The following is a 20206-nucleotide window of genomic DNA, read 5'->3' on the forward strand; positions in this document are numbered from 1 at the left end:
AAAAATATGAGTAGAATACTGAATATTAAGAATAAAATTCTAGCAAAAAACATCATTCACTTAATAAATTTAAACCATAAAATCCCAAGACAAATTTGAAGTAAATTATTTTTGAACAAAATAGTTCAAAATGCTTTTTCCTATACAGAAATGATTGTAAGAAATTTTCTTACATTATATAACACATGATTCTTTTTATATTTATTTAAATGAAGATACTGAACCCATTATCATTTAAAAGTAATATAATTATAATAGTTTGTACAACAATACAGATAACAGCTATACATATTTTAACACAAATTTCAGTTAGATGTTTGTGCTTAAGTCTACAAATAATATAAATATGTTATACTAGCTATTGAAAAAAAGAAAAACAAAAAAAATATATATATAAAAAGAAAAATGAAAAAAGCTGCATCATTTTTAATAGAGAATATTGCTTGCTATGATCAATAATGAAATGTTAATTTAAAATAGAAATTGTTAGTTTTAGAATAACAATAAACGTAGTACAGCAAAAAACTGCCATAAGTTCACAATAACAAAAGAAATGATATAACACCATAGAAAACTGATGAAATATTGTTACATAATGTCATGGATAAAAATTTCCATACACTTACGAATAGATTTACAGTAATAAATAATGTTAAAAAAATTACAAAAACTTAATGATACACAATACTACATAAACATAACTACACAACGTATTTAGTTAAAGAAAAACTGTACAACATTTATTTATAAAGATATTAAATCAATTAAATCACTTTTGGGTTGAGTCATATTTGGTGGGAAGAATGCACAAAGTTCTTCAAAAAGCTTACAACGACGTAAATGACACTCAGATTGTGTTTCTCCTTGTTCCAACCTTGCACCATCACAGTCTTGAAAAAGATATGATGCTAACTGCTGAAACTAAAGATCAGTAGTATTATAAAAGAATAACAATTTTACAATTGACTTTAGTAGACTCTTGCATACATTAAACTAACAGACACGCACATTAAAAAGAAAACAAGAGAAATAAGAAACACAAAATAATTTTAATGGTACTAATATTTCAAAAAATAATTTTAAATTTATAAAGGCACAGAAAAATAGAAAATTTACCATTTGACTAACTGTAAATTAGTCAATTCAAATGTATTGAATTTACAATGATCACTTGATTTCTGTACAGGCTTTGGTCAGGAAAAATGCTATACATTACAAAAAGCATGCAAATTGATAAAAAAAAACACAGGACTCTGCATTTGATAAAATTACTTCAAACTTCTAAACTTCATTAATAAAAAATTAGATGTTTACTAAGAGCAGACACATTAGTACTACGTTTATTAGCAGTTAACGAGTATCTATTTCACTTCCACCACAAACAAATCTATTTAGAATGTATAATGCAAGCCTCCAAATTATTTTTTTTTTATAGTTAAGTAACGACTGTGTCAACTTTAGCCCCACATTGAGAGGACTTCTAAATGGAATTTTTTTAAAACAAGTTTGCATAAACCTAATATGCAAAAATAAATTCTGAATCTTCTAGCCCTCTCATTTTTTTTCCTGTCCAAAGGTCTAAGTTACTGCAGCAATCCAACATTTTTTAAAATTTCTTATCTGCTAATTTTATGGTTTTCTACTGCATTGAGTGTCAACCATTGACTGTCAACTCTTTAATATTATACTAAACTTAAAGTTTATTTTTTTCTAGGCATCTCAATAAAACTAAACAACAGTTATAAACCAGAAGCCACATATGCACAAGAAATACTCTTCCACCTTAATGAACAATCGACAGACTCCAGAAAATTGAAAGAAAAATTGGAAGAACCTCAATCAACAAAAAGTACCAGAAAGACAGGCAGTCCAATAGAGTCGTGTACAAGAGTGAGAACCCATCATTAATACCATGTGTAAGAGGAGACTAGGATTTACATCATGAGGATGAATGAGTCAACTCTCTTGAAACAGTTGGTACAGTACAATCTCAACTCAAAAAATAACAAGACAGGTTGCAGATGGATCAGAAAAATAAAAGAGGATCTGAAGAAAATTGGCCTTACACCAGAAGACACCACAGACAAGATAAAATTAATGGGAAAAATCAAGGACAAAACACTCGCTTCACACTCACAAGAAGAAATTTAGAACATGAACACATATTCAACACCAGAAACGGCATGGAGATCAGAACATATGAAAAAATACTGGGAGGATCTCAAGGCCTGAACAGTCTCTTCAAAGATATCATAATATCCAAAGCACAGAGCACATTATGGACTTTAGTTCATAATGGACTAAAGTGATCATCCTATGCAATCATAAGAGATGAGAAAAAAAACAAAAACTAACAACAGTTGTAGTTGAAAACTAAAACAAAAATTGCAACTGCAAACAAATTCACAGAAATGTGAATGATGTTAAAAAGTAATACTCAATAAGAATGCTAGTTTACTTTTACAATAATGTAATATATAAACAAGTTCAAATTTACAATTGACAATGATCACAACTATACATACTACTTCTCTCTCTTTCAAAACAGTTAATTAAAGAATTATAAAAAACAACAAAGTGCAATATTAAGAAATGTGACCAAAAGGAAATGTAAGTGATGGTAGAAAAGGTTTGGTTCAATTGCTTTTTTGAAGATAATGTTCACAAATTCATACCAATAAAAATTATATCAATGAGTCATTAGACCAGTGGTTTTAACAAATTAAAAAACTGTGTACTAGCATTAAGTTAGAGAAAAAACAGGAGCTTGATAGCAATAATAGGTAGAACACATTAATTATGTTACACAGATGTCTATGAAAGAGTGGTTCTCTGTTTAATAATAACCAAATTAGAAACATGCTAAGTCATTATAAGATATACAAACACAAATGAAGCAGAAAAAATAGGAGAGAAGACATGAGTATGATGAATAGCAAGAAAGTAACAGTACACAGCTTACTACACCTTGTTTTTTTTATATTTTCAGCTTAAAGACACAGGTAGTGAAAAATTTCTGAGTAGTACAATGATCAACAAAATGACAAATGAAGGTTCAGGGATTTGGTGAAAGAACACTTTTGAAGAACATAATAGAGCAGTTGAGGATGAGAAAGTATGGACATGTGAAAAAATGAGAAAGGAAGGATACAAAAAATATGAGATGAAAATAGGGGAAGAGAGAAGGAAAAAAGTTGAAGGAAGGGGAAGAATGCATTTTATGCAATTCTAATCTTAAAATTTTAACACACTAATCATCAGCATGCTTTTTAATAAAATTAGGATATTAGTCTATTAGCAAACATTACAGTTTTTCCATCAACATCGACAGAGCAACTAACACCTCGCTTCGTAAGTATTACATGGATACTTTTAAAGCACTATTAGATAACCTAGGAACTGTTCAGTATCACTGGATTACCATTAATTTCTACAGTAAAGGTTCAGTAAAATGAACTATTTTTTACTGTTAGTATATCAACAACATTAATATTTTTTTTTTAATTCAGATGTCTATCTGATATCCACCAGACAGGTACATATTACCCAGCAGGCTGAGATATACATCAGACTTATTATTCAGTTGCTGCACTAATGTTTCTGCTTTGGTTCTAGAAATTTAAGTATCATCTTTTCCTTTTCTAATTTCTTTAGGAAGGATAACAGCTTTACCTATTTATCTAATAACTTTTCTAACAACTTAACTATTTAAATTTGTTATTAACCCTGAATTCCGTATTTTATGATTTAAAAATGTTATTTTTTTTTATCAATACTGACATTGAACATTTTTCTTATACTGTATATCAACATTACCTACATAATAAAGCAGGTAAAAGTATGAACATAGATGATCTAATATGAACAAAACCATTTAACAATGTGTTATTAATATGCATGCCATTTTTTTATCCATAAATTATTTTCCAATTAAATAAATAATTCATTATTTGACAAATTATATTATATGCAAATTCAATTTTTATAGCTATTTATTCGCAGAAAATTATTACAAATTAATTATTACTGAAAATTATTATTACTGCATTAATTATTAAACTATTCACCTACATAAACATGATTACAAGTAGAGAGACTGTATTCTATCCACTACGAGAAATGTTTTCTGCAAAGGTTAATTCTCCATTTATGCAGTTTGCTTCACTGCAAACTGCAATTCTTTGTTATTCATTATGTGTTAGTGTCCTTTGGACAATTGAGACCATGTTTTTCCATGTGTGGTAAGAATGGTGTTACCTTTAGAATAGTAAATACTTCTAAGAGATTACTTTTTTTTGTGAAATAGTGTTTCCACACAGTGAAAGTTCAGTTTTCCACTACACTTCCAGATACACTGGTTTCTAATCAAAATAGTATAAAAGAGCTAATTGAGAAATTTAGGGAGATTGGATAGGTAAAGAACTGTGAACAAGGTGGTAAACTATCAGTACTTGAAGAAAAATGGAAGATATATCAGCTGCTATGCAATGTAATCCCAAACTGAGTTCATAACAAGCTCAGTTCATCTCGTATGAAGTGAAAGTGGTTTCTAGCAGACAATTCTTTGGTATTTTAGACTATGTTTTCTTCACTGATGAGTCATGATTCCATTTATTACGGTACGTGCATCCAAGAACTCAGGTTTTATGGTCTGCCAACAGTAAACCAGATGCCGTACATGAAATTTTCTATGGATTGCATTATCAAGGAGAAGAATACTTGGCCCAAAATTCTTCACAGAAACAATAAATTCAACCTGTTATGAAATTATTCACCAGTTCAAGAGTTAGGATAAAATGAATAATGCTTGAATTTAACAAAATGACAACCATGCAGTCATGAAGTGACACAAGAGGTTTTCACAGATAAGATCATTTCTAAGAGGTTGTGACCACCTTGTTCCCCAAACTTTAAGCCAACTGGATTTTTACTTCTGGGGTTGTCAAAAGTAATGCTTATTGAAGAAATCCCCATAGCCTACAGAAACTTCAAACTGCTATTTATGATTTCACCTACAACTTGTGAAAGTCTTTGAGAACAAGAAGATACACATGCAGATTTATTTGGATGTCAATGGATACAATTTCCAACTGCTGTAAGGTTAAGTCCATGTTATGTATTGTTGTACTATTGCATGACAGGAATATAAGTACTTTTCAAATTCACTGTATTTTATGTGTAATATTGAATTCCTCAAAAAGTCAACAATTTTTTGGATACAATATGTTAATATTAAACACAATGGATGGTACATTTATTTTAATACAATAAAACAAACTTAATTGTTAGAGCTGAAAATTTTAGGAATGCGAATGATAATATTTAATAATACTTTATATGACTATTTTACAAAGAATTTAAACTATGATAGTGGTAAATAAGCCTTGACAAAGAAATTAAGAGAAATTGTTACAATTTACAACATGTGTATGTTGTTATGAAGTAAAAATATAAATGAATGCGTATTTTCTTTTGTAGAAACACATCAACAAATTTGTAGAAAAATATATGCAAAAAATGGATTACCATTAACACTACTTATTTTGTGTACAACCACAAATTGTGCCCATCATAATCTGCCGTCATTTCAAAAACACTAACCTTCTACAATTACCAAAGCAATTCAAAATGTAGCACCTACATTCAATACAATAAATTTAAATTAGTTTATTGTGAAATGCCTTTGACAATAACATAACAACTTGAAATCAACATACCTCCATGGTTTGTTCAGGATCTTCATGATCAATAATTTCTGATAAAGACGTTTGAAGGTAATGGAGAGCAGCTAAACTGTCAGACATGGCCAATTCCTGAAACCTGAAATTAAATACTATTTTTTTATTCAATGCATTTAAGATACATTTTTTCTAACTCTTCAATTACAACCAAAATAACAGCAAAAAATTCTTAAAATGTTTTAAGTCTTTTCACAAAATTAGTTTTGTCAGTAGAGAAACACTCATTACAAGATATCAAAAATCAAAATGAAATCCAAATACTAGAAAGATGAAAGCAAATATCAGAAGTAAAATTTTATCAAATCTTAATTAGGAAGTAAAAGTAAAAATATAAATAATTAAATTCAACAATGCCAATACAGTCTACCAATATCCTTAATAAATGATCTTACCTTTAATTCTTGGGTAACAAAATTACAATTAGAACACCTGAATTTGTAAAATTCAGGATTAGTATAAATTGATAAAATTATTTTCAAAAGTTAAGTCTGTTTGTCAAAGTAATGGGATTTTACCGATTACAACACACAACATTCAAGCAAAAAATTTAAGTCCTCAACTAATGCATTACAAAATATATAAATATTGTATAAAATATTATATACATACATATTCTATGAAAACGTCAATATTTTTCCCCATTGTTTTTCTTCTGTTCACCACTTTAAAGAAAAATTTATATCCCAAGACCAGATTGAGGAATCATAATAATTAATACCCATATTTACAATTACTTTCTCTAATAAATAAAAAATGATAGTGTAAAAAATACACTTTCTCAAATTTCAGAATGATGACCACATCAATTTTTAAAAATTTGGTAATCATTATTTTATCAAAACATCTTTCAAAAACTAAAACATTTATAATTAATTAAACGTTTATAAGGTTACATTCTACTGCAAATAAAATTACGCTATTAAGTTAATTAATTTGAAATAATACTGTGATTGTAATCTTAAAAGACTATTACAAACTTACCTGTATTTTCTAATAAGAACTTTACACCTCTGCAATAACTGTGGATAAGTAGGGCGACTCAATGTTAATCGCCAGAAATCATCCAGCCTTAGTTTTGGTAAGCATGCCTTGCCAGGATTGCCACCAAATAAATAATGTACCTAAAATAATCATTATTTAATTAGAAAATAATATATTCACCATAAAATTATTTATTTGATGAATATGAATCATTCATTAGTTTTGGTGAATTGGAAATTAGCTCTTTGTATAAAGTTAACAATTTAAACAGGTAATTTAAATTTAGTAATTCTCTCACTAAGTTATATTTTAATGGAATAAAAAATTAAGATTCATATTGTTAATTTATTTTTATTTCATGCACTTTGCTATTTTATTTGTTCAACTAAATGTTTTGAAGTTAAAATCTGATCACAAGCTAAAATTGTTGTCATCAAGTTGAGTTCTTAAATTATAAAAACCGACTAATATAAATTAAATAAACATAGCTCCATTCATTTTACTCATAAATATCCTGCAATCACAGCCATGTTTTTTTTCTTTTTTTGTTACTGTATGGTTAATAGTCTAACAGCATGAAGCACATCTTTAAACAACACAGCCGTGATCACAGGATATATATTATTAACACTAGTTTAGTCAAATTTATTTTTTTGTGTCTTTATAATTAATGATGAAATCAACATGCATGACATTTTAAAACTATGATAAGCTAGCATACTAAACTATGATAGGGTGATAATGCTTGATTCTACTATAAAACAAAGATTGTGTATATATATATATATATATATATATTACAAATATATATTTTTTTATAAATACAAATTTTTCATATGCTATGAATTTTATCACTATAAAAATAAAAAAAAAGGCTGCAATTAGCTGTTGGCCTGTTGTTTCCAATATGAACAAATACATAAATAAATAATTAAAAATAAATGACACCCTTTCTGTGTGCTTCTAGATTTTTCAGAGTACTGTGTACCTTCTTCATTGGAGCTGTTCAGTCACTGAAAAGACTTTTTGGAAGTTCATTATTTTTGTGAATTTAGTGCACAAGTTTCATTTAACTTTTATTTTCTGTAAATTCTATACATATTTATAGATATACATTTTTATATATGTTTATGCTTGGGTTAGTACTAACTAACTAACCCATGCATAAACATATACACATGCAACATAAACATCCATACACACATATATACAAAAACTTATCAAACCATCCAAATTCTTTCATTTTTAAGTTATCAGTTTTAGATAAACTTGCATGACTTATTAAACCAAAAGGCAAAAAATTAATATTTTGATTTTGTTAACTTAGAAACAATATTCTTTATTTACCTTATTAACATGATCATACACTAATTGATGAGCAAACCTTGGACATGGTTCTAAATGTTGCATCTTACTCCAGTAATGTTCTCCTGTATTTTCATTACGATAAACACACGACCTGAAAGATAAATAAATAATTTGATGTTATCAGTTAATAGTAATAAAACATTTATATTATGCTTAATGAAACAAAATGGATTTATATCAGCAAAACATTAATCAAAGATATCATAAAACAATTTATAGTTCCCATTTTGCTTCTGACAAGTATTAATAAAATATTTTAATAATGAAATCTCAACAGAGATATGCTTTAATAATAATAATAATACAATGAACATTGATATATATCATTAAGGTTGTTTGTTGCCTGAAATTAGAAATTTTGTTTATTTATATATACACAAGTGAAAATCTGACAAGCCAAATGAAACTGAATGATGAGACACAGTGTTTGGGCCTTTACAGTATTGCAGCTCTTACATCATGTATGTTTTCAGATGTACATGCACTCCTTTGTTTGCCAGGAGGAGGCTTCTTGTTCTATGGTTACTCATTTTTTCAAAATTCTGCATCTTGACTTTAATGGCACAGGCTGATGGTACCACATCATTCTAATGGATTCAGAAGTGTTGAAAAAACAACCATTAAGCAGCTGCAAAACTATTACCATTTTTAAATAATACTTCAATAAAAAATATACATGGATGTGATATTCCATCATAATTAAATGTTACAATGGTAAGACTGGAAGAATCTACTTATCTATTGAATGATACCAGAAAAAAAAGATGTTTATAATCATCATATCAATGACTCACCTAGCATTTTAATAAATTGAAAACAACAAATGATGATCTAGTCTAAATATTAAAAATCGGCCATCGAAAATTCAATTAACATCTACTATAAAGAAATAAACCCTTGAATTTCAATTTATGGAAGGAAAGTATCAGATTATGCAACCTGAAATAAAGGGGTGTCGATAGTGCCCCCTCTGGCAAGTTTAACAACTTGACAGAGTGGCAATGCTACCTCTATAATATTTAAAATAGGATTTTATTGACAGTTTTCCTATCTTCAGATTCATTTTATATAAATAAGAATGTTGTATTTATGAATGATTGTATTTAAGAATCCTGAAAAAAATCTAATCTTATGAGCAAAATAATTTTTCAATTAGCATTATTGTGTTTCATTGGAGCTCATTAAAGTCCCAAAGTAATTACTATAAAAATATTCAGACTTCAGAAGTGGTCCAACCAATATCAGCTGATACTGATCAGTCAAGAATGACTCAGGAACGCGACGAACAATTAACATCGTATTTTAACATGCATATCTCAATTTCAATGACTGATGTAATATTTTGAAGATTTTTGAGCTTCAAAATTTTATACATAGACATATATATATATATTATACAAAACATATCTTAGTGCCCCCTCTGGCAAGTTTAACAACTTGACAGAGTGGCAATGCTACCTCTATAATATTTAAAATAGGATTTTATTGACAGTTTTCCTATCTTCAGATTCATTTTATATAAATAAGAATGTTGTATTTATGAATGATTGTATTTAAGAATCCTGAAAAAAATCTAATCTTATGAGCAAAATAATTTTTCAATTAGCATTATTGTGTTTCATTGGAGCTCATTAAAGTCCCAAAGTAATTACTATAAAAATATTCAGACTTCAGAAGTGGTCCAACCAATATCAGCTGATACTGATCAGTCAAGAATGACTCAGGAACGCGACGAACAATTAACATCGTATTTTAACATGCATATCTCAATTTCAATGACTGATGTAATATTTTGAAGATTTTTGAGCTTCAAAATTTTATACATAGACATATATATATATATTATACAAAACATATCTTAGTGCCCCCTCTGGCAAGTTTAACAACTTGACAGAGTGGCAATGCTACCTCTATAATATTTAAAATAGGATTTTATTGACAGTTTTCCTATCTTCAGATTCATTTTATATAAATAAGAATGTTGTATTTATGAATGATTGTATTTAAGAATCCTGAAAAAAATCTAATCTTATGAGCAAAATAATTTTTCAATTAGCATTATTGTGTTTCATTGGAGCTCATTAAAGTCCCAAAGTAATTACTATAAAAATATTCAGACTTCAGAAGTGGTCCAACCAATATCAGCTGATACTGATCAGTCAAGAATGACTCAGGAACGCGACGAACAATTAACATCGTATTTTAACATGCATATCTCAATTTCAATGACTGATGTAATATTTTGAAGATTTTTGAGCTTCAAAATTTTATACATAGACATATATATATATATTATACAAAACATATCTTAGTGCCCCCTCTGGCAAGTTTAACAACTTGACAGAGTGGCAATGCTACCTCTATAATATTTAAAATAGGATTTTATTGACAGTTTTCCTATCTTCAGATTCATTTTATATAAATAAGAATGTTGTATTTATGAATGATTGTATTTAAGAATCCTGAAAAAAATCTAATCTTATGAGCAAAATAATTTTTCAATTAGCATTATTGTGTTTCATTGGAGCTCATTAAAGTCCCAAAGTAATTACTATAAAAATATTCAGACTTCAGAAGTGGTCCAACCAATATCAGCTGATACTGATCAGTCAAGAATGACTCAGGAACGCGACGAACAATTAACATCGTATTTTAACATGCATATCTCAATTTCAATGACTGATGTAATATTTTGAAGATTTTTGAGCTTCAAAATTTTATACATAGACATATATATATATATTATACAAAACATATCTTGTCAAGTAATTTTCATAATTTATATTAAACACTGTTCACCCGCAGAACCATGTTTTTCAAAACAGAAATTTGTCTCCAAATTTATTTTCAAAATTAGTGATCAATCATTTTTTTTTTTTTTTACAAAAAATTATTTAGGAGCAAATACAACTTTATCTACATGGAACTCTACAGACAATTCCATCTTCAACTCTATGCAAAAAATTAAATCAAAACACACTCTGTCAAGCTTAAACCTTCATTTGATCATTTTCTTACTACATGAAGTTTATTTTATATTTCAATATAAGATTTTTTTTTTCTACATACCACTCTATGTCTAAATATATTTATGTTGCGCTAATGGTTTTTGCAAACCATTTATATACTAGATCTCAACGGAAGAGATATGATGAACAAAATGTATTACAACTTATTTTTAAATAGTATTCTTAATAGCGTTTCAGAACTTATTGAATTCATCCAGTAGAATTCATTGTAACCCACCGGGTTGGTCTAGTGGTTAATGCATCTTCCCAAATCAGCTGATTTGGAAGTCGAGAATTACAGCGTTCAAGTCCTAGTAAAGCCAGCTATTTTTACACGGGCTTGAATACTAGATCATGGATACCGGTGTTCTTTGGTGGTTGGGTTTCAATTAACCACACATCTCAGGTATGGTCGAACTGAGAATGTACAAGACTGCACTTCATTCACACTCATTGTATGTATTCATTTACCTTCATTCACGAGTTCGTCTCTTGCTAATATTTGTGTGCTACAGGCAAATTCAATTTTCATTATTTATTACGCTAAACAGTTCTTTTATCATTAAAATTTGTGGAACATTCAGTTCATCATACCTATGCCTTAACCATTTATTCACTTAAGTGCAGTCACGACAGGTGACTTATATATGGTTGTGTCATTGTTCAGCTGCAACCGACTTTACGTGCTTAATTATTTCAATTAGTTGTTATGGTAATTAACTCTATAATTTAATCTTGTAACTTGTTAATCGCCGAGATTAATCCTTTTCTACTCAAGAACTGTATTCATAATACTTCTTGTAAACCTAAAGCAAATTACTCCTGATGTGCAGTTATGTTTTAGGACTTTGTAATTTTATATTTTCAAGAATGTTTATTTGCCAAAATGAAATCTATTTATATTATTACTTAGTTTAATGTGATTATATTGTAATTAACTCTTTTTTATACTGAAATTATTGTAATTTATTTTTCTAAGTTAATGACATCTGTTCATTGATAATTTTTCAATATTACAGCATATGTCAGTAATGTAATAGTTTTCCAGTCATACTATGTTTATTGATGTTTTGTTTTTCTAAGTATATAGTTGAAAATAAGGTGTTTTATGTTCTCTTGTTTTCAGGATTTGTTACATTGTGTATTTAAAAAATGTATATTCATGTATTTTTTCATTTAACAGCATTGTTCATATGTTGATTCAGCTGATATTTTAAGTATCATTACGTTATGTTAATTTCATAATTTCTTTTTATGTTTTAAGGTTATGATTCTAACATACGTTCATTTGTTTTATTTCCAATTAAAGTCCAATTTCTTTTGGCAAATACTAGCTGTGTGTTTTTTGTTAACTTTACCTAACATAATTATTAAAGTTTTCTGAGAGAATATTTTCTAGGCATTGAAAAATTAAATTTCATTGTTATGTAACAAATTTATTAAAGAGATATCATTTCATAGTCACAACCTGCAGCCATTTCTGATCTTAAAAATTCCACTTTTTGAAATAATGTCATACTTTGTCTTCTTTTTCCTTCATAACACTATTATCATGAAAGTCAGGGTTTTTAAGATATATATATATATATATATATTGTACTTTCATATAACTCATTAGTATTTATAAATAAGTAAAAATGTTGTTTCAGAATTTTTTACGTAATTCTGCCTTCTGAACTTTTTAAACGATTCCAGTTTTCAGATTGCAGTTTTCAGAAACTGCAATCGTGTTGCAGTCAAGACAGTCATTTAAGTTGTGTCCATTTTTTTTTTAATAAAGTAAATTCCCAATTTTAATGATAACCTAAGTTTTTATTGAACATTTCAGAATTTGTTTGGGCTCCAACATATTTGCTAAGAAGAGGTTATACAGTTACCATTTTAGGTAAATGGGATCAATCTAAGGGTATATGCAATAATGAAAGCAGTAGATAATTCTTGTTTCGAATGAAAGAATGTGACCTTAAATATTAATAAAAACTGTAACATATCTTAATTAAAAAAAAAATTAATTCGTTTTCAGGTAAAAATCCTTTTCTTGAAATTATTGCAAAAACAGTCATTACTGGAATGTTTTCAGTCTTGATGGTAGATACAATATCTTATTGTACTTTTAGATTCTTTTAACACAATTTTTTTACTTCCACTTTTTTTTTGTAAATTTTAAATTTTTATTCCTGCTTCATACTATTTACATATCTAGTTTTGGAAGGATTTGTGTTTCCAGGACTATAGTTTGTTTTGTTTTTCTATTTACTTGCGGCATATACTATTTTGCACAATATATTTTGCACTGGGTAATCTTTATCTGATAAAATAACTTTATCTGATTTCATTTTTGTTGAGGAAAATAGGTTGTGACTTGCTGTAAATAAGTTGGTACTACTACAATCGATCAACTAATTTAAGAAAGGATAAATAAATATATGTCATTGTATGATGAAAAAGTACCGACTAACAACAGATAAATAGATAGGGAGAAAACAAAGAACAGTAAGTAAAACAAAACAAAAAACATTAATGATGGTAATTAAGGATGTGAAGTTATCGATTTCAAATGAATTGTAATAAGCACTAATATTGTTGGAGAATGTTTCCTCTGTTTCCTTCATTCATATAAAAGTGTAGCACATATTCATTTCTTAAACACATTCTTAACACACTCCTGAATATTTTTTTATGTTTATCAAAATCTCACAATGATCCAAAAATTTTGTTAAAAAACAAATTGATGTAGATAGTAATTTAAGATAAGAATAACAGAAAAACATAAGAACACTCATCTTAACATTTAGAACAAAAGAGCAAATGTACTTTTGGGTCAAAGATTTTTTTTGAAATCTAGTAGTGAATAATTCAAATATTGAAATTATTAGTTCAAATAAAACAATCAGATAATTAAATAATGGTTCATTATAATTTAATACGGAAAAGTGAAAAGTGCTTGCTAACTATAGTTAAAGATTTTAATAGTGAACGGCCATTATAAATTAATTTCTGCATTTTTTTCTATAACTGTGAAAATCTATAAATAAATGTTTGTGTAAGTTTACTGTATCAGATTATATGTCACTTAAAGCTGGACAAAATCATAAAAATTAAAGCATATATAAAAAATTTATTTTACTTAACATACAGTGCATCTCTCTGAAGAAAGTACATCCTGCATAAGATGATGAACCGCATACCTTACAACTTGTTAGGTTTGTAATACATCTTAAGGTTTGTTTGACATCTTAAGTTATAGCATTCTGAATACTAAATGTTTGAAGTGAGAATAACATTTTTAATGACTGAAGCCTCATTTAATTAACTGGTTTATATAGATTTTTAGTATTAAACAAAATAACAATGATACAGTTTAATTTATTATTGGTTTATGACCTAGTGGTTTATTTCAATTTATCCAAAAATGAAAGAAAAAAAAAAATATAACCAAGATTTTATAACAGATTTTATGAAGGCAAAACAAGTGCAACTATAATAATAAAAAAAAAAAACAAACTAGTTTTTATATCATATAAGAAGAATTATATGTTTACTGAGTAGTGGAATCAACATATATTTCTATATATTCCTTTATTTTCTATATTTAGTTATAATAATTAAAAACAAAATATAATAGTAGCCTTTACCGATTTTCAGCTTGAAAACACAAAAAAGGACACAATTAAAGATTTAATATATTATTTGGCTTTCTGTTGAATCAGGAATAATCTTCTTTTCCTTTATGCTATTCGTTACTTAAACTAAGTGCACTCTAGTGTATTTAAGCAAATCAGTTGTATTATAATGGTAATAAGAAGGCATCTAATTTATCAAAGTTCAACTTGCAGTCAAAATTTGTTACAACATACAATTTATTGGTTATTTGTATAAGTGAAATTCTATTTTGGGCTAATATAAACATTCAGTTTATGTGGTAATAATCCCATTTAAAATAGATGAAAATTAAAATATATATATATACACACAAATTGCCTTTATAATAGACTTAAAAGTACTAATTACTACACTGCAGTTAGTGATTAAAAAATACTGACTGATCATCACTTACCATTTATTCTGTTTAATGTAGTATACCCAAAATGAATTCTGTACATTATCATCTCTTTTCTCTTTATCTTTACTCAGTCCCTAAAAAAAAAAAAAAAAAAAAAACGAAAATTTTCATGGATAAATTCAATGTGAAAAACTAATTGTACAATTAATTATTTCTTATATAAAACCTCTATAGAACGGCATCAGCACTAGATAACTTTATTTTGTGTATCATCAATATTTTAAAATTCATGACTATCATAAAAATAAAATGTATAAATGACATTAATCTAGAACGTAACATAGAAGGATTTTGTAGTAATATATTTGATTAATAACAAACAGTTAAAACCGTAAGATCTAAAATATGAGATATATTTTTAAAGTGAGGTCTGTTTTGAAATAAAAACAAAACTGAAAAATATGAAGAAACTTTATTAATTACACACAAAAATTACAATAATTTACTACTTTTCTACATAGCTACTTTAATTTCAACACATTTTTATAGTTTCTACATTCCCACTCAAGAAATTCTACCACTACTCAGTAATGCCATGCTTCAATTTTCACAGGATAGTATCCCATGTCATTTGTTTTTTATAGTCTTCTAAGATTTTTCAATGTTTTGCAATACATATCAATATTCACAGTAGTTCTGCAATTACTAATTGACAAGCACGAACCCTTCTTTTTGTCCCCAAAAAAACAGTAGACATAAGCTTCTTTACTGAACATTCTTGTTTTAATCTAAGAGATGATGAATACCGCCATTGCACTGATTCCTACTTCATCTTGATATTCAAATAAGAGATCTAGGTTTCATCTCCAATTAACAACATGATCAAACAATTCATCTTCATTTTTTTAATTCTGCAAAAATTCACAAGATGTTTTTCCTTGTGTGTATTGGTTAACATCTTCTACCCATCTGGAACACAATTTTTTGTAGCCCAATTTTTCAGTCAAAAAGATTGTGAAACATCAGTAAACATCAAAGACAATTGTGGCATGGTAAAGTGCCTGTTTTCTATAATTTTTTTGTCTATTTTTTTCATTCAAATCATCCGTTATCACAGACAGCTGACCTCTACATTCTTTATCATGGACATTATTCATTCGCTCTTCTCGAAATAAATGGCATTACAATTTTACTTTAGTATCACTCAAAATATTCAACCTGAAGACATCATCACAAATTTGCCTGTTCAGCCAAAGAATTGTTTTTGCCATTAAAAATGATATTACCTCCTCATACTTCATACTTGGTGAAATCACAAAATGTAGAACTCATAAACAGATGAATATAAAGAACTAACAACAAAATTACTAAACTATTGTTGCTAACAGCTGACTATTGACTGAAAATAACATAGCTAGACAAGTACCATCTGTTTATATTGCATATGAGGGTGGCAAATTCAAAACAAACCTTAGATTAACATCACATCTAATATAAACCATTCTTCAAATAATCTAAAACAAAAATATTTCTGTGTTTTTTTTCAAACATGGTAAAACTCATATTTTAATGTTACCAGCTTTAAAAATTCTGAACTGTAACATTTTTTGCTTATCTCACCAAAAATTCATTATGACTATGTTCAAATTTAAAACTTGTCACATGATTGTTTTTTGCATAATTTTATTTTCAACTAATACTGAAAAGCTATTAAAGTTGTTTTTCAATATTTCTCAATGAACACATTGCATTTTTCAAAGAAAGAAAAGTTAGAACTAAGAGAATAGTTAGAAATTATATTTCAACAACTGTACTGGTTGTTCAATACTTAGCAGTTTGGAGGTGTAGTTATGCTAGTTATATACATACACCTATGAAGGTGCTGCATGTGTACTAGTTTTTCAAACTTTCAGTATTTGTGATCCAATTTTCATTGCGCCCCCATCTTCTCATACAATAACAAAGTATACAATAATATATTTTCAAGCTAAAGCTACACTATGACCTTCAATACAAACCTTAAAAGTTACCAAGAATAAGTAAATTTATTGATATTTGGCAACACCGATCCACTGCATTGACAAATCAACGCCAGAACTGCCTGTCAACTGCCAAATCAACTGCCCAGAATCAACGCCACTCTATTACTCTCTGTCTTACGTCCACCATACCATACATTTTCGTAGCTTTGCGAGAAGTTTCGATTTGTCTCAAGCATTCTGGACAACTGTGCAAATGTCTGCGCAAATGTGTATAAATGCTGCACCTCGTTCAATTCCAGCAATTCTCAGTCGAGTCAATCCTTCTATTGCTATAAAACCTATCATGAATGTGCATGTTGTAATTTGCATGTTAATTGTAATTCATGAAATTAAATATTTACAACAGTAGATTTAAACAGAATCATGGATAAATTTTTAAGTGGGTGTAAGTGAGCATTTGATGATAGTGAAGCATCAACAAGTGCACAGATGAGCGTGGTTCTGAAAATAAAATCAAGAAAACATTCTCAAGAATACTTAAATTTTGGGTTTACCAATACTGAAGTAAATGAAGAAGAAAGGCTCCTGTGTATCAATTGCTCAAACATTTTGGCAGCAGACAGCATGAAACCTAATGAATTAAGTGAAATTTGGAAACGCTTCATAGCGAGTATGGTAACAAACCCCAACAATTCCTTGAACTAAAATTACAATCATAGGAAAAGCAAACATCATTTTAAAAAACTCTTTGTGAATGAAAAAGCTTTACTTGCCTCTTATAAAATTTCATATAAAATAGCCAGATGTAGAAAGTTTCACACTATTGTTGGAGAGCTTATTTTGCCAGCTACAATTGAGATTGTAGAAACTGTTTGGAAATAATTGTGCCAAACAATTGCAGTTCATACCTCTATCAAATGATACTGTTGCCTGTCAAACTGTAGGTGCATTGGCATTGTGCCACGGTTAAACTGGGATTGTTTGTGATTTGCATTGAGGCTTCCGTTAGTGGGGGTGGTCGTGACTTGGTAATGCCACGCGAGACACCATGATGGGACCAGGTGGTGTTGAGGGGCTTGTTTACGGTTCCTGTGCGGACCGGAATGAGGTTGTGTTCCCCTTGTTAGGTGACCTATATTGGTAGACTTAATTGGGTGTAGGCCTGAATCTCTATGTTGCGTAAGACATAATTTTGATTGGTATGAGTGTAGCACTGATTTAACTTTAAACTCATTCGTCTTCTGAGGCATTTACAGTCACGGAATGGTGCTGTCAAATCTGGACTAGGTGCGGGGTTTGCACTTCCGCAGTTTCAGTCAGTTAGTTTGAGGGAATCATGTAAAGTTGAATGTGAAGATGTCCATTTGAGACCTACGCGAAGGCAAAATTTGATTTGTATTTTACTGATGCAAATGTCTGCTGAGGCATTTGCATCGGTGGCATCCCAACCGAGGCCTGGCTGATGACTCTGAGATGTAATCAGTTAAGAGGGTCTAAAGACGACCTCCAGTAAAGCCCCTCAGGGCTTGGAATTGAGGGGGTGGTGTGATGACCAATAACGTCACAAGGTGGGTATCTTCCCCCTACGGGGTTGGTATGTCAAATTGGTGATATGGCTGAAGCTTTTTGCAAAGTTGCGCGAAAAATTGTTTTCAATTCAGCTTGATGAGGCAACAGAGAGCAATAAAGATGCTCATTTCATTGCCTATGTTTGATTTTGTGATGATGTCAGCAGTAGAATAACCACTTTTCTGCAAATCAATAAACTCAAAGCAACAGCACTTGCATTATTTGCTATCTTAAATGATTGTATAAACAAGACAAACATAGAGTAGAAAAATTGTTGGAATGTGCACTGATGGAGCTCGTTCAATGTTTGGAAGATTCCAAAGTATACAAGAACTTGTGAAACAAAAATCTCCACTGTGTGTCTGGACACATTGCATGATCCACAGAGAAGCTCCCAAGCAAAATAGAAGTACCAACTTAAGTTGGATAAGTATCCAACTTATCTGATAATTAATAAGACAAAAAAAAAGAAAAGAAAAGGACCAAATAAATAAAACATAATGAATTAATAATCACAAACTATTTGGCTTCAAAAGAAATGAGTCCTGGTCTGAATATTATGCTAATGACTGTTGCAGTAAATTATATAAAAATGAGACCCCTAAAATCAAGAATATTTTCTGCATTTTGTAAAGACATGGGGCAATACATTCAGCATTACTTTTTTATTGCGAGGCAAGATGGTTACCACACAGGAAATTTTTGCAATGTGTTTATGAATTAGGAGATGAAATTGCCATTTTTCTAGAAAAGGAAAGCCAACCAGAAGCCAAGAAGTTTGAAGATGGTTTATTTGTGATGGAATTGAGCTACATGATCAACAAATTTGAGAAGTTAAATAACTTGAATCTTCAACTCCAAGGAGCAAATACACATATGATGGATTATAAATGATAAAGTTAGTACTTTTTGTAGAAATTGGAATTGTAGAGCAGAAATTTAGCTGGAAATGTTTGCAAATGTGGATGAAAGTGTTCAAAATTACGAGGCTGAAGAACAACATGTGCAGTTGTTTTTGTAATCACTGAAAATCATTTATCTATGCTGGCAAAGAATTTTAAAAAGTATTTTCTTGCTGACAACAACTTTGAAAAAGTTACAAGTGGGTTAGGATCCATTTCAAAATACTACAGAAGGGCTCTCAACTGCTGAAGAAGAAATCTTTCCATAGACTTCATGGCAAGTGGCGAAATCAAAAAACAATTAAGTAATAAATTACTCTTTGAATTTTGGGCAGGGGTGGATGATTAGTTTTCTGCACTGAAAACGAAAGCATTTTGTAAACTATTACAATTTTAAACATCCTACCTTTGGGAAACCAGATTTTCTGTGGTGGCTGCTTTGAAGACAAAATATAGATCTCAGCTAAATACAGAAAACGAACTCACGAGTGTCTATTTCTAATATTAAATATCCCTTTTGAAAAACTTTTCTCTGCAAGACAGGTGCAAGGGAGCCAATAATAATTATTATACTTGTTTTTAATTTAGTATTGATAAGTTAATTATTAAATATGTTGTGCAGTACCGATACAATCCTATTTATAAATGTATT

General features: G+C 29.0%; 1 protein-coding gene across 2 annotated transcripts in view; it reads right to left on the bottom strand.

The window, feature by feature from the left end:
• Nucleotides 1–329: 329 nt before the first annotated feature.
• Nucleotides 330–20206, bottom strand: part of muskelin (muskelin 1) — a 70465-nt gene continuing 50588 nt past the window's right edge. Inside the window, exons 11-15 of one of the 2 annotated variants that reach the window (XM_075360672.1) lie at nt 15156–15235; nt 8070–8181; nt 6723–6862; nt 5718–5820; nt 330–912 (exon numbers count right to left, since the gene is read on the bottom strand). In XM_075360672.1, coding sequence (XP_075216787.1) covers nt 745–912; nt 5718–5820; nt 6723–6862; nt 8070–8181; nt 15156–15235 — 603 coding nt within the window. In that variant the 3' untranslated portion in view covers nt 330–744. Of the gene's footprint in view, nt 922–5717; nt 5821–6722; nt 6863–8069; nt 8182–15155; nt 15236–20206 lie in introns of both variants that reach the window. The other variant, XM_075360671.1, reaches the window with a different exon arrangement.

The sequence above is a fragment of the Lycorma delicatula genome, chromosome 3 (genome assembly GCF_047948215.1).
Source record: "Lycorma delicatula isolate Av1 chromosome 3, ASM4794821v1, whole genome shotgun sequence".
Classification (NCBI taxonomy): domain Eukaryota; kingdom Metazoa; phylum Arthropoda; class Insecta; order Hemiptera; family Fulgoridae; genus Lycorma; species Lycorma delicatula.